The sequence below is a fragment of the Eucalyptus grandis genome, chromosome 3, assembly GCF_016545825.1.
Source record: "Eucalyptus grandis isolate ANBG69807.140 chromosome 3, ASM1654582v1, whole genome shotgun sequence".
In the NCBI taxonomy this organism is placed as follows: domain Eukaryota; kingdom Viridiplantae; phylum Streptophyta; class Magnoliopsida; order Myrtales; family Myrtaceae; genus Eucalyptus; species Eucalyptus grandis.
In genome coordinates, this window is record NC_052614.1 from 53,411,912 (window position 1) to 53,428,150 (window position 16,239).

At 42.7% G+C, this 16,239-nt stretch overlaps 1 protein-coding gene across 1 annotated transcript; it reads right to left on the bottom strand.

Moving 5' to 3' along the window:
• Window positions 1-1,048: 1,048 nt before the first annotated feature.
• LOC104430761 (nucleolin) lies at window positions 1,049-4,464 on the bottom strand. The gene is made up of 3 exons (XM_010043482.3): window positions 3,969-4,464; window positions 1,959-2,214; window positions 1,049-1,674 (listed from the first exon to the last, which is right to left on the bottom strand). Exons 1-3 carry the CDS (start codon window positions 4,296-4,298, stop codon window positions 1,292-1,294), a joined length of 969 nt encoding a protein of 322 aa, XP_010041784.1. The 5' UTR covers window positions 4,299-4,464; the 3' UTR covers window positions 1,049-1,291.
• Window positions 4,465-16,239: the final 11,775 nt, after the last annotated feature.

Below are 16,239 nucleotides of genomic sequence, written 5' to 3' on the forward strand. Positions count from 1 at the left end.
CTCCTAAAAAATTCCAATCAATGAACTTTGTCCGAGGATGGTTTTGTTACGATATTCATGATTGATAAGCTTGCAAAGCATTGTATTGATTGAGCCTTACATGTTATGTATGTATGTATGTCATGACCTAGCCTCGGCTATTAGCTTCTTCATGTTTGGGCCTAGATTTTGGGTCTAGATTTTGGGTCAAGGGTCAACAGACACACACAAAAATTAAACTTAGCAGAGTTTTGCAACTATTATTGAAGGAAGAAATGCAGCTCCCCATTCGCAATGGCCAGTAGGCTCCTGTAGAGCCCGAGCCAGAAATGGGCCTTCCAAATTCTTCTCGTCATTTAAGACCAAAAATGCGAACATGCGAACCCAGATTTGAAGAGTAACTAATTTTCCTGTTTTGTCGCTGGAGATCTCCAAACTCCTTGGACATCTACTTCTTAAATTCGAGGTACAGATCTATAAATCAATGTGTGCATGCATGGCATTACTCCCCTGACTATCCCTCAGCTTTCTCAATCTCTCCGTATGTAGAAACGCCACAAACATTCCAAAGTTTTTCAATCTTTCCATCTGCCCAAAATCCCAGCAATAGACAAGGGCGCGTACCGAACTCGCAACCGAACGAGAGATGCACGTCCTCAAGCAGGTTTTCTCATAGTAATGAAAAATTTCCAACGCAACATGAGAACATTAGTCGAACCCAACACAAACGCGTTGACAGACATGAATCCGCCATGACACGGCTGGACTTAACCATAACCGACACGAATTGATACAATTTCATTCATTTTGAATAGAAAACGTTGTGCATATTATCTTTTTCCTCTCAAACGACGCGTAGTGACGGAATAGTCAACACAAACACAACACGCAAACGAGAATTGCCAACCCTCGTTGATGATAAGCACAAAAATTTCTAAAGCCTCCGGGTCTTACTTCTACATCAGCCAGGATGCGTCAGTCTGCTCACGGTCTGAGATATCCATAAAGATTTTCCTAGCTGCGATCTTCGAGGGTGGACATATAGGCTAAATACCAAACTATAAGCATCTATCACTCACCCAAGGATGAATTTAAATCATATAAGCAAAACTGGCAAAATGTTTGTGGCCACGGCAATGGAGCCACAACAAATCCAAGATTCAAAAAAGAAAAATCTTCTAGTTCACAGCAAATACAACTAAAGGTCACCTCAGACATCAGAGCCACAAGGCCCAAAAGATTATTCCCATTTGCCATATGAACAGCACAAAGTACATGTTTAAGACGCAGATGCCAAATGACAGTCGGTCCTTTACCGTACTGGCTGCTGGTTGTAATGGTTTTTCTCCTTTTTCTTTGCTGCCGCGAGCCTTGCACTCCTAGCGGCAGCCTCTTGAGCAGCAGCTTTTGCAGCAGCATCCATCTCTTTGGAGGATTTCTTCTTCTTCATTGAGGCCATCTTCTTTAGCCGCTCTTTCATGTCAACAGATGATCCATCTTCACCAACCTGTTCAGCTCCAGTTTCTGGTTCGTTCACGACATCTGTACTGTTGGGCTGATCTTGGAGCTCTTTCATCTCCTTGGAAGACTTGTCCTTCTTCTTCTTCTTCTTGGCACTTTTCGACTCTCCAGGAGCACTTTCCTTCTTTTCACCCTCACCATCAGGCTCCGCATCTTTCTTATCTGGCACCGCATCTGTAAATGACAATGCATAGCTAAGGTAAGATTCAAAAAACTGACTAAACTCAAAAAGGATGGCAAATAGCTTTCCAACATAAGATCAATAACAGAAAAGAAAAGAAGAACAAACTGAAACATTAATAATCTCTAAATGGACTCTAATAAATTGCCACCCAATAAAAAATTCCACTATGCCTGAATGTCCTAGTTTCCCATTGTGCCAGTGATAAAGCACATGAGATGTCAGCCTTTTTGTAAAACTTCACTGTGATCATAAAAGATGACGCATAATTAATTACCGCGTGGCTCATCTTGGCCATTGTCCTCTTTCGGTGCAACACCAAAATCAGCCAAAAGTGCTTCAAGTTCTGCAAGCTCCTTCTTCTTCCTTTCTTTTTTGGAGAGCTGTCTCTCCGTCTCTTTGGATGCAGCAGGAACTTCAGCAGGCTTTATTGCAATTGGCTCTGGGTGTACTGGAACATCTTGTTCATGCTCATGTTCTTCCTCCAAATCATCATCCCCTTCATCAAGAATATCATCCTCACTCTCTGTATCCTGCAATCAGAATACAGAGTAAAATATAAAGATAGAACATCATGGTTAACATTTAAACAAGTAAACTTTAATGGTGAAGTCAGTCTTATCTCTTCCATTCTCAACCCCTAACTGAAAGTTCTAAGGTCCACGATCAGATGTCTGAGGTCACATAAAAAAATGAAAGAGGTTTATTAACCACAAAATACATTTGACAGCAACCATACAAGCTAGACATCTAATTTAGCAGCAATAACGATCCTTTCCAAATTGTGCCACCGCTTTTTATCCAGTATGTATGTCCACTAAAAAAATCTCCCAAGTCTAGAATTCACTACCAAATATTGGGTCTGGTTCGCCAATTAAGAATTCTACAAGGAGATAAGATGACAAGAAAGGGATGGTATTCAATCAGCATGAAGGAAAAAAGAACTGTAATAAGCACTACTCATATCCCTGTATTCTTATCTAGTATCAAAAAAAGAAAAAAAAAAATTACCTTCATTATCATTGCACAGCATACACAATTAGGATCTATTATACTGACACATGCATAACAAGATGAATAGGACATTAAGAAGCTCAAAGAGTAAAAAAAACACAGTACCACAACAGATAGTCCAAAGGAACAGTGAATAGAAGAACAAAACAGAAACCCTGATGTCATTGATGCTAAGCTCGGAATCCTTAGGAAAAAAACATCTTATTCCAGCAAGGCAAGCAAAACAATATGGTACTGGTACTTATCCGTGGCAAAGACTTTCAGTCAGATTGCTGACTTCAAAAGGCTTAGGACTTACAAGTTCTGCCAGCAGTTACTCACCGCCACGTAAGGATGGATACAATTAAGCAGAAATGATGGCAAATCCTTATAGTTCGATGCATATAAAGAATGAGGAACATCATAATTATTGTAAGATTAAAGCTGATGTCCTAGAATAACTGACATCCGACGGTTTTTTTATCATAAAAGCAGGCACATGATGGATCTAAAATAGAAAACATGGTTCTTTTTTGGTAAGTAAAAACCAGAATCAATGAGGTGGCATAAATGTCCTGAACCCCAATCCACTGACGAAAAAATATATCTTGCAACGTATGGGGTAGACACACCTCATGTGTCATTTAAGAGTGACTTAATCCATTTCAAAGAAACTCCATCGCTGCTCACCACGTTCTTGATTCTGATAAGACGAAGTTCACGAAGATGTTTGGAAGCGGTATCATAAACATTGTCTTCCAATTTAAAACTGAAAATGACGGCATTCGAGAAGATCCAAGTGCTGTCTACAGTTGGCTAAGCCTATTGTAATCTCAAAACTCTTAAGAAAATTTATGGCAATTACTCTAAAATAGATTCACGGCATTAAACACGTACCGACAAAAAGTAACCATTACACCGGATGAAAACAATACTCAAGTCGCAATCAAATAAGTTCATGTCTGCTTTTAAAATCTAACATAACGTTGGATAAGTTGCCGGGCAGCATGTATATGTATCATCCCAACAAAACGCGAAATTAAGTATCATGTCATAGCTTAAAATTGAGTTATCGTGCCATGGACATATTAACGCCAGGGCACAAATGATACCACACAATACGCATGCTCGCCGTGAACTCATCTGCTAAATCATAAAACCGATTCGAGACAATGAGCCAACAAAAATCCAATCAAAGGTTCTTCTCCAATCATCGATTCAACCGAGGAAACAGACATTAGAGCATCTCATATGCAATATATCAACGATTTACATGCATAACGCCACGACAAACCTCTGCATTGGCGGGCTGCTGCTCCTCGGTCTGGGGCGTCTTTCCCCACACTGCAGGAGGCGGGGCGGTGGTTGCATAGTAATCATCATCATCATCGTCATCAACATCTGCCCAAGATTTCTCCTTCAACGGCGTCGGGGCCCAGAAAACCTGAGGCTCGGGCTCCTTGGCCTGCGACTGGGCACCCGATTTCGACGACCCTTTGCCGCTCTTCGACCCCTTATCCTTATCCGACTTCTTCTTCTTCCTCAACGTCTCGAGCGCAGCAAACACGTTGGTGTTGTTGATCACCAGGGATCCCTCGTCCCTCCTGCCACCTCCACCAACCATGGTAACGCTCACCGTATCGATTCGAGACCTACGAGCCCAGATGCCGAAATCGAAGGATTTCCCAGACGATTTTTCCCACGGAGCTTTCAGACGCGGCGATCTGTCCGAAGGAAAAGAATCGGCTGGAACTACGCAGGGGCGATCGGGGTTATCGATCAATCCGAGCTCCGGCAAAGGTAGAGGAACGAAGGATGTATCCAGCAAATGACTTTACAAAATTTTAGGATTGTTGAATTTTTCGACGAATTTTTATACAGGTTACCAACCCTGTCAAAACGAACACGGAAACGCAAAACGCAAAACCGAAAACCGAAAACCGATGTCTAAAAAAACAAAAAAAATGAAAAAAAAAGAAACAGCTTGTTCGAGCTGCGGATTGGAATCGATTCGCGCGACGGAAATAGGGAAGCGCGGCGACGGGGAGAATCGGAGGTCGGTGGGGGCCGCCGGAAAAGGAAGGGGGAAGAGGAGGAGGAGGAGGAGGTGCTTCCCCGCGCGGTGCGGCAGGGATTGCGGGAGCGCAATTCCGCACGGGAAGGCCCGCGGCGGCGGCGGAGGCGGCGACGGCGACGGCGGCGGAGGAGCCGAGCGCGGCGGCGGAGGAGCCGAGCGCGGCGGCGGAGATTGCAGAGGGGAGCGGGAGGGGAGGAGGAGGAGGAGGTTGCAGGGGAAGAAATTAGGGTTTCGTGACGTTTCTCGATGGAGATGAGGAAGGGGGTGAGGTGGTAGGGATAATGAAGAAACGGAAGCGGACCGCACGGCTATATATACGGGTTCTATTTTTTTATTATTTTTACTTTAAATTTTTTTTTTTCTGGGGGAGGAATTTTTCACCTATTTTAGTTTTGCGGAACTCCAAGATACGGTGACGTTTTCGTGGCGTGCCGCGCGTTTTGGTTTGGATAAAGAGAAAAAAAATCTTCCTCCGTTTCTCCGGACGGGCGGGCGGGTCGGGCCGAACTGGGACATCGGGTCGGGCTAATTTGGCTGCATTTGTTTTTGTTCTTTTTTTTTTGTTTCTAAACATTTTTTTTGTTTTTTTCTGTTCCTTTAACAAAAAGAAACGCGTTTGGGCGCGTTTTTGTTCCTTTTTGTTCTTTTGTTTCCGAAACAAAAAGGAATAAATAATAAACAACAAATTTATGTTTCTTATTTTTGAAACATATTTGAAGAACAAAAAAGGAACAAAATCGTGTTCTCCTGCGAGCCTCTCCTCCTGCGAGCGTCTCCACCGTCGTCTTCTCCGGCGCCGACAGCCGCCTCTATCTCGAGACCATCCAGCTTCTCCACCGTCGTCCTCTCCGGCGCCGACAGCCGCTGCGAGCATCTCCACTTGCAAGCGTCTCCACCCGGTGCGACGAGGCCGACCTCGCGCCTGGCTGAGCGAGCTCGATCTCGCCCAGATCCAGCGAGGCCGAGCTCGCCCGGGCGGGGGGAGCGGCGAGGACGGCCGGTCGACTCGTGGGCCGGCGTGGGGTCGACGATCAAGCGGATCTTGAAGTCGTGGGTCACAGCGTGGTGAGATCTGATGCGGCGGTGGCGAACGGAGGCTCAAGACCTGTAGATGCGTCGATCGGGCGTGAGGCGGAGGGGCGGTCTTTGGGGCTCCGGCGTCACTGGGTCGTCGACGGAGGCTTCGGGTGTAGGTCTGGTGTCGCGAGGGGAGAACACGGAGCGGCAGGCGACGGATCTGGGGACGCAGAGGTCGGCGACGCCGTCGGCACGGGTCTAGCGTCGCGGCGTGCAGGGGGCGCGGTGGCTGCTCCGACGAACGGCCGCATGGTGGCGGCGAGGAGGCGTTGAGCGCCGCCGATGCGGTGGAGGGAGACGACGGTGGGCTTTGGGTCACCGTCGGTTCGGGCTCGGCGCGGGGCGCGCCGGGCACGGTCGTGCGAGGAGACGCCGGGAGGAAGAGCGATCGGCCAAAAGAAGAAAAAAAAAAAAAGAAAAAAAGGAAAATTAAATAATAAAAAATAAGAAAAATAAGAAAGAAAATAGAAAAAATAAAATAAAAATATTAAAAAATTAAAAGAAATAAAAAAATTATACAAATTTACCAAACGTATTTTTGTTCATTTTTTTATTCCCGAACAAGTTTACCAAACGCGTTTTTTGTTCAAAAATTGTTCCCAGGAACAAAAACACTTTTTTCTATTTCGTTTTTTAACAACGATTTTTAAACGAAATGTTACCAAACGCACTTATATGGACATAACAAATGCTTTTCTTTTTTTCTATCGGATCCGATTTCACATTCCATAAAACTGGAAAAGCAAATAATTGAAAATTTGATTATTGAATATGGAGAATTAATAATTTTAGACTGTGGAAATATAAGAAACTATATATTTTTTTAATTTTTATTTTTATTTGTGAGTCATAAAATGGGCGATTTCTTTCATTCATTAATACGATAGCTATGTGATAAAGGTAAACATAGTTTCAAACATAAAATATCCCGAAGAGGCTAAGGATGGGAAGATACCCAGTTGAAAGGAAGTTTTTTTGCTACCCAATCGGTAGCTCGGTTTCCTTCCCTTAGACAATTGGCTAGCTTTTCTTGACGGAACTTGCCTAAGATCCTTTTGCCTTCACTTACTATGTTTCTTATGGCCCAAGGTTCTCCTTCTCGGCCCAAGATGCTTTCTACTCCCATTCAAATGTCACTTTCACAAACAAAATCTATTGTCTTCTACTGTACTGTTCGCACATGACTCTATTGGGTTTGTTGTAGAAACTTTAGCCCTTTCACGAAAGCTAGTGCTTTGGCTTGAAGAGACGACTCTATCTTGGTCTCGCTCACAAATCCACCTTTCACTATCCCACTCGAGTTCCTCAAGATCCTAGCAATTGAATAAGATTTTTTGCTCCCCACCCACAAAATGTCCACACTTTAGATTGTCATCGGATGGAGGTTTCCACTTGGTCTCTGCTCTTGTTTTTCTAGGTTTTGATTTGCTATTATGTGGGTTCCATCGGAGGTGGTTGTTAACTTGTGCTCGTGCTTCTTCTAGTATGGCTTGAGGATCAAGTTGTTGCCCCCAAAACATAGCACTATTTCGTGCCTTCCATATGAGCCAGAATGTTGCCACGGCTACCTCCGCTTCAACTGGGTCGGGTTTTGCTTCAAGAACGTCCAGTAGCCATTTGTCTACTATGGTTACATTTAGAGGGCTGTTGTGTGTCTTGAATGTTGGGTCTAACCAGATTTTCCTTGTCCAACTACACATTAGAAGCATATGTTCAATTGTTTCTGGGTGTTTTGAGCAAAACAAGTCTACTAACACTCTTCTCTTGAAAAGTTTTTCTTGTGTGGGTAAAGCGTCTTGGCATATACTCCATAGAAATATTCACATTTTAGGGGGAAACTTAGAGATTCCATAATTTTGTCCATAGTTGTCTAGGAGGCTGGTATGAGGCTATTGCCGTGTTTGGATTTACCTTGTTGGACTTGGAACGCTCATTGTTGTAGCTGCTTTTAGTTGTGTAGCTTTTGATTTTGTTTGCTGTCCAACATAGATGCCTTGGGGGAAGAGCTAATGGGGATAGCTAATATTTCTTTGATGACATTCTCCACGAAAAGATTCTGCAATATTAATTCTTTTCACTCTCTCGTTCCTTCATTAATCACGTTTGCTACTTTGTATGGATCATCCCTATTTGCAAGACCCCCAATTAAACTTGAGTTTAGCCATCTCCCACCAACCATTTAGGGTGTGCATGGAAACACTCCAAAAAAGTGTTTCCGGAACACTATGTACGAAAGTGTTCAGGGAACAAAAAAAGAACAACGCGTTTGGTTGCGTTTGTTCTTTTTGTTTTTGTTTCTAGAACGAAATAAGAACAAAAAAAAAGAAACAATTGTTTCTTTCTCCAGAAACATTTCTTGAAGAAACATTTCTCTTCTATCTCTTCTTCTTCTCTTCTTCTTTTCTTCTTTTTTCTTCTTTTTTCTTTCGCCGGCCTCGGCCATGGCCGCGACCGGCCGTCGAGGCTCGGCCTCGCCCGGATCCGGCGAGGCCGATGTGACATCCCGATTTTTCCGATTCTATTTTCAATAAATTGAGACGGGCATTTCGTTGGCACGCATATAGTTCTTTTCCCGAGTTGGCCACTCATGTGGAAATTAGTCTATCGGGTGAAGTCATTAAGAGTTTCTAATGCATCGACTCGAGAATTTGACCGGGAAGCGACCTTTCGACCGAGCTAGTCTGCAGGTTCATTAGGCACAATTAAAATCGATTAAAGATTAGAGATAGGTCGACTCGACGAGGCATGTGATCGGTGTGGGTGATTCCACCGGATCGCACCATTCTTGTCGATTGGCACTAGACCGACTTTTCTATCGATTGGGTACCCCGTGTTCGTATTTGAAACCTTGAGATTACCTCGACAACCGAAAGTCGCCAATGTTTCAAAGATGTACATTGTGGCTTGAGATGATCAACCACGGTCGATGCATGAAAATTTCTAAAGGCTACCCGGTAGATTGGGCCGCGCTAGTATCGTGCCAAAGTGAAATTAACCGTGGAATTGAGATCGAATTCGAAATTGGAAGTCCGGTGTGTCACAAATCATTTCAAGATCATTGAATCATCTTTGGAGGATTTTTCATGCAAGCGAGCGTTTTAGCAAAATAATCAAGACATGGCTAATTTGGCTCGAGAAATTAGTAGGCCCGCCTTTGGTCGTACTTTTGGGACTTAAGTTGGTTCTATGGACAAGTGAAGATGTGAATTGAAGTGTGGTGACATTGGATTAATTTTGTGAACTTCAATTGGACTCAATTGGAAGAGAATTGAATGGAATTGGAGAAATTAGTGTACAAGAATTGGACCCCGGCGGAAAATGGAATTGGACCCATTGGAAGATGTTGTGGAGGATTGGGTGAGTGGATTATGAGGTCATCCTAGGTCATGGTGGGCCACCTTGATTGGATGAGGAAAAAGAGAAAAAGGAAAAGGGGAAAAGAAAATGAAATGGCTCCCCTTCTCTCTCTCCTTCCTTCTCTCTCCCCGTGGCCTCTCTTCTCCACTTCCATGGTGCGAAGACCAGAAAAATGCAGAAGAAGCTGCAGCCATGGCCGGCCACCCGCTCGCACATCGTCGTCGCCACCGCCGCCGTGCGTCCGTCCCGTGCCGCCCGCGCGCACTCGCCGGCTCGCTTGTCGCACCGTCTCCGCTCCGCCTCGGCCCCGCGTCCCAGCGAGATGCGAGGAGGCGTCGAAGCTGGAGCACCATGACCGTCCGCCCGCCCGCTCGTCGCCGGCCGTCCCTCCGCTCGCTCGCCGCAGCCGCGAGCCATGCTCCGCCCGGCCGTCCTCGTCGTCCCCGGCTTCCCGCGAGTCGGCGGCGATTTCCCGGATGGGAAGCTCGGCGGAGCCGTCCGCTCACCTCCGCCACCGTGAGGCCCCGCCGTTGGTCGTGCGGCACCGCCGCAGCTCCTCCGCCCGTTTTCGACCCAAGCCGGCGCCGGATCGCCTCTCTCGGCCTCAAACCGCCATGGACAGCGCTGCAGAAAATGGGTATGGCAGCCCCTTCTTGGCCCGTTTTGGCCGCCTTCCCGAGCTCGGATGCTCGGCCCGCTTTGAGGAAAGTCGATCCTCGCGTCGGCCTCGTCGTTTTGGTCCGCTCGGCTCGCTAATCCGGTGAGTTTAACTCACTAAACCTCGCTTAGAGGGTTAATTATGCTTTAGGTGTGCTTAGTTTATGTTAAGTGTGATTAGGTGGTTAGTTTGATTTATTTAAGGGTGGTTTATATTAATGTGTTTAATTAGCTTAAATTGTGTTTAAATTAAAGTTAAGTGGGTGTTTATATTAATATAAACCTTGATGTGACAAAAATGAATTTACTTTTGATTTATTTAAATATCTCGAAATTATTGAATAATTAAATAATATTTCAATATTCGAAATTATTAAAATATTATTATTTAATTATTTTCGGAATAAATATAATTATTTATTAAATTCCGCAAATTTTGGTCGGGACCCTAAATTCTCAGAATTTCGTACCGGTCGCTACTGGTACATTCGGATTTTGAAATTGATGATTGGATATTTTAAATTGAGTGTGGATCGTGAAAATATGGATATTATTATTATATTAATTTTCGGAATAAATTTAATTATTTAATAAATTCTGAAAATTATTTGGGAACCTTATTTACTCGGAATTTCGTGCCGATCGCTTTCTTTGTGCATTTAGAATTTGATATTGATGATTGGTTGTGGCGAATTGAGTGTGATTGCGATATATATGGATTCTTTGTAAATTTCTAAGTGTGGGAATTGAGGAGAGATGAGGTCGTGAATATGCCACCTATTAGAGGTCGCGCCCAGGTGGGGCCGTTTTATGCCACCTATTAGAGGTCGCACCCGATGGGGCCGTGATATGCCACCGATAAAGGTCGCGCCCGTGGGCCGTTTTATGCCACCTATTAGAGGTCGCGCCCGATGGGGCCGTGATATGCCACCCGATAAAGGTCGCGCCCGGTGGGGCCGTTTTATGCCACCTATTAGAGGTCGCGCCCGATGGGGCCGTGATATGCCACCGATAAAGGTCGCGCCCGGTGGGGCGTTTTATGCCACCTATTAGAGGTCGCGCCCAATGGGGCCGTGAATTGCCACCGTTAAAGGTCGCGTCGAGTAGGGCCGTAGTTGAGAGCAATGATTGATTTGCTAAAATGACATGTAATCGGCCGAGTCGATTGATCGCTGAGACGATCCAAGTGGTTGAATTGTTTTGATAATGTGATTGAGCCACGGTTGTTTGGTTATCATAATTGCACGTGGTTGGTTTATATAAATTGTGCTAACCCGCGATGAAGGCCGAGGCGAGGTAAGTCTTCTCGTGTGATATGGCTAGGCCACCGGGCGTATTTTCTTTCTAATAGAGGTTTAGGGGTTGAACTTGCCGAGACGTGGTCTCGGTGGTTATTGAATAACCATTTCAGTCCCCGATGGACGGAGCGGCGGATAGCTTTGGTTGGCCTTGAAGAGTTGGAGAAGTGAAGTCATAAGGATTGGAGATCGTGTACGTCTTGTAGGTCGTAGGATAATCTCTTTTTAAGAGCCGCTCTTTTGTAGACTTTTGGCCGTAGACCTCTATTTGTAATTTCGTTGATTTACGAAAGTGTTATGTTGTGATTTTGTTTCCTGCTTTTCTATCCCAAGTTAAATGTTGTCAGGGGATTTTGTTTCGCTTCCGCATGCGTAAAGAAATGAATGGGTCGGCGACATATCCTGGGATGTCGCATTTTTGATCGACCGTAGTGGGATGTGCGCGCGCTCGGGGTTCGGGGCGTGACAGCCGAGCTCGCCCAGCCATGGCGATGCCGAGCTTGCCTAGCCAAGGCGAGGCTCGGCATCGCCCACGCCGGCGACGCCGAGCCTCGCCTTGGCTGGGTGAGCTCGGCCTCGCCCGGCCACGGCGAGGCCGAGCCTCGCCCAACCACGGCGAGGCTAGGCCTCGCCGAGGGCCGGCGAGCCTCGCCGTGGCTAGACGAGGCTGCCGGCCCCGTCGGCCCCGTCGCGGAGGCCGGGGACCGGCCGAAAAAGAAAAAAAGAAAAAAAGAAATGAAAACATGAAAAATAAAATAAAAATGTTTAAAAAATTAAAAGAAACAAAAAAAGAATAAAAATTACCAAACGTGTTTCTGTTCCTTTTTATTCTCGGACCAAACGTTACCAAACGCGTTCTTTTGTTCAAAAATTGTTCCCCGAACAGAAACACTTTTTTTTTTTTTTGTTTCTTCCCGAGAACGAAAAGGAACAGAAATAATTCCATGCGCGCCCTTAACTTCCAGCTCAATTGTTTCTCTTCCCACTAGGATGCTTTGTTAACTCCAAGACAGGTGATGTTCGTTTTTGGCTTTACAAAGATCTCCATCTAGAAAATATATCCCTTTAGGAACCCGACTCCAAAGTGTTGAAGGATTTTGAGATAATCTCCAAACTTGTTTGTCTACCACAGCTTTGTTAAAGATTTGCAAGTCTTTGAAGCCAAATCCTCCTTCATCTTTTCTGAATTTCATCACTTCCCATTCTTTCTAGTGCATTCCCCTTTTTGTATCACTTTGTTTCTACCATAAAGAGGTTACTCTCTTCTTAATGGCATTACACACAAAATTTGATATCTTAAAGATCGACATAGCATATTGAGGAATAGCTTGCTTTACACTCTTAATCAAGACTTTTTTACCTGCTTTTCACAGAATCTTTTTTTCCATCCCTCTATTTTCAGGTTTACTCTTGCTAATATCTATGCAAACATTTCTTTCTTTGATTGACCCCAATAGGATAGTATGCCAAGGTATTTCCTCGCCTTCTATATAATTGGGACATGCAACTCTCGAGCCATATTCCTCTTCAAATTTAGGGGGGTAGCCATTGTTGAAAGCAACTCCTAATTTGTTCAAATTGATAGCTTGATCTATTGCAAAACAGAATTGGTTTAAGATAACCACCAACTATTTGGCATTTTTTTTTACTATTCCATTAAAAAAAAAATAGCATCATCAGCAAATAATAGGTGTGATAGTGTATGACAGTACCTGTTAAGAGTGATTCATTTGAGGCTTCCATCTACTATGACTTTATGCATCATCTACGATAAAACATTGGCCATTAGTATAAATAGATAATGAGATAGTGGATCGCTTTGTCTGATTCCACGTGAGGGTAGAAGATATTGTGTAGGTTCTTCATTTACTTTCACATTGTACGATACAATTGAGACACAATGCATGAATAAGTCAACCCAATGCTCACAAAACCCATTTTCAAAATACATGCTCTCAAGAAATCTCATTTCGTGTCATATGCCTTTTGCATGTCCAATTTAAGGATGGCTTGGAACTTCTTCTTTCTTTTCCTTACCTTTAATTGATGCAATACTTCCTGGATTATGAGGATATTGTCTTAAATCTTACGACCTTGGACAAAAGCACTTTGTTCTATTGCTATTAACTTGTGGAGTCATGGTTTTAGCTTATTAGCCATCACTTTTGAAATGATTTTATAACTAAAGTTGCATAGGCTTATATGTCTAAATTGACTTATTTCTTTTGGGTTTTTAACCTTTGGAATAAGAGCAATATGGGTCTTGTTTAATTAAGGGTCGCGAATACCTATATCGAAGAAAATCCGAACCAGCTGAAGTATATCCTCATCAATTTCCTCCCAAAATGCTGATAAAATTGGCCATTCAAACCATCGAGCCCCGAGGCTTTAAATGCCCTTAGCAGAAAACTACTTCTTTGACTTCTTTCAATGTGACATTTGCCATCAAATTGTCACTTATCTTGTCTCTAACCGAGCTCAAGCATTAGTCTAAGATGGATAGGAAGTTTCGAGATCCTATCGATACATAAAGGTTTCAATAGAAGTCCCCTATATGATTTTTAAGGGTGTTTTGTCCGTTGGACCAATTTTCTTCATCAATCTTCGGTATTATTATCCCGTTTTGTTGCCTCATTTGAACTGTTGTTGCATGAAAGTATTTTATATTTTTGTCTCCGCACTATAGCCATTCAATATGAGATCTCATCCCCTAATATATCTCCTCTTGTCTCCACAGTTTTTCCATTTGTGCCACTATATTCTAGATTTCTTTTTTACTAGTGGTTGCCCCCGATTTGTTATTTATCTCCGTTAATTTCTTTTTCAGCCCTCTAATTTGGTATGATGCGTTGGAAAACTTTCCCGACTCCATAATGCTAGCTCCTTTGACATTTCTTGGACCTTTTTTTGAAAAACTCGGGAGGTGAAACTTGTCCCTCTTGCCATGTACTTGTAATAATCTCCCCACATTCCTATTCTTCAAGCCGGTAAGTCTCAAACTTAAATTCTTTCTTCCTTTTGTTTTGAAGTGGATGCAAATAGAGCATGAATGGACTGTGATTTGATCCCACAATAGGTAGTGCCATAACCTCTGCATTTGAAAAAGCTACCCTCTATTCCATTGTGCATAATACCTTGTCCAACCTATTCTTGACTAGTGCATCTCCTTCTCTATTGTTTGTCCATATGCAGGCGTACCCTTTACTTTCCATATCCATGAAAGAACAATCATTCATGAATTTTCAAAAAGCCACTATTCTCTAATGGTCAACCTCTTTTTTGCCTACCTTCTCCCAATTATACAAGATCTCATTACAGCGCCCATGCATATCCACCGAAGTTGGTTAATTACCCCGAAGCCTCATATTTGTTGTCAAAGCGATAGTCTTTCTCGAAAGTTTGTGGAAGCATGGAAGAAAGTAATTCTCATTTATGTGTCACTTTCTGGATCTTTGTTTTCCAAATCAATGAATTCTTTTGAGCTGAAGATCACTTTGATTTCTACTTCTTCATCTCACATAATAATCAAGCCGCCCACTATTCCTTATGGTTATTCTAAATAGGAGTGTGGGTATTTAAGCCGTCTTTTATCCTCTCCACTAGCAAATGTTGGCTTTTTGTTTCCATTTAAAACACTATATTGGGTCTTTCTCGAGCCACTATGGCTCTCAACTCTTGGAACATCAAGGGGTTGCCTAGCCCTTGACAGTTTCGGCTTAAAACTCTCATGTCATCTCCAGTGATTTATTGGGGCTAGCCACTAAAGCCTACTAATTTCCTTTCCTTACCACCTGAATAGGAGTGTCTAAGAACTCTATCTTATCTACTAGTGCAATGGTAGAGTCTTGAATCCTCTTTTGCTTTTTTTCTCTTTTAAAACATTGGCTTTTCTCAACACTTGGTGCCTTGATCTTGAGAACTTCAATAGTGGGTGGTTTGAATGACACTATTTGTTTGCCTTTGCTTTCCTTTTTTGCTACAGTTGGGATTGAAACTCCATCATGCTCCTTTAGTGAGGGGCTGTCACTTTTTTTTTTTTACTTCTAGTTGGAGTTGGACTCTTTACTTTTTCTCTCACCGCTATTTCCATCTCAGTTGGCTGAATTTGCGTTTTTAAAACTGAATTTTCTTCTTCATTTTGTTGGTTTATCACCCCATAGGAAGCTTCCTAATGAGGACTTTTTCATGCACTTTCAATTTTCAGCCAAGGTCCATACTTGATTACTTTATTTTTAGTCTATTTTGTTCGCTCATACAAGATTTCTTCACAATACAAGGCATAATGACCCATTCTCACAATAATGGGTAGCCATTCATATTTATATTTCACCCATAGCATTCTTTCTCCTTAATTAACAATAGTTTTGCATCTTAGAGATGCTAGCAAGTCCACTTCAACATTCACTCTCCCTATTTTATGGGGGTCTACCTCCTTTAGCATCTAACTGAACTTCCAACACCCTCCCAATCTTCTCAGAATCAAAATATACATCTTCCAACACCCATCTTGGAGGTATTCCTACCATTTAAACCCAAATTGCACATTTTGTGAAATCATAATAATGCTTGGGTATATCAGCCACACACTGATTCAACACTAATAAATTACTTGCGAAGGACCAAGGTCCATGATTTAAATCTCTTTCTTTCTTAGCCTTTGAATCAAACAAAAAGGAGTAAAAACTTGGCTCTTTCTAACTGCAAACAAGGAATATAGATGGTTCATGTGCAAACAAGGACAAAAAAATATTGGAAACTTAAATACTAAATTTCGAGTGTTGATGATTTTCAATTTTGAAAATAAAAAAAATTATCCAATAATAACTTGAAATTGAGCACTGAGTATTATTAATATATCTTTAATGAAATTGAGATCGAATATAAACTTTAACCATATAATTGAAAAGATTCTACATGCCATCAGTTACCTTTTCTAATTAATGAGTTAAGTAATATATTCCTTACTTGCCCTATTATGTGATTACTTAAGTTAACTGCGTTTTAAAGTCAATCATAGTTGTAATTTTCAAACAAGTTTAGTATTACTAATTGACTATTTTTTTTTAATTTTAGCCCTTAATTAGATTATCAAACAAAGA

Bases quoted from the DNA above. Each gene is read 5' to 3' on its own strand.
- LOC104430761 (XM_010043482.3), bottom strand. From the start codon at position 4,298: ATGGTTGGTGGAGGTGGCAGGAGGGACGAGGGATCCCTGGTGATCAAC. The intron at 2,215-3,968 runs GTTTGTCGTGGC...TTCTGATTGCAG, and splicing joins AGCAGCCCGCCAATGCAGAG to GATACAGAGAGTGAGGATGA. The intron at 1,675-1,958 runs GTAATTAATTAT...TGTCATTTACAG, and splicing joins TGGCCAAGATGAGCCACGCG to ATGCGGTGCCAGATAAGAAA.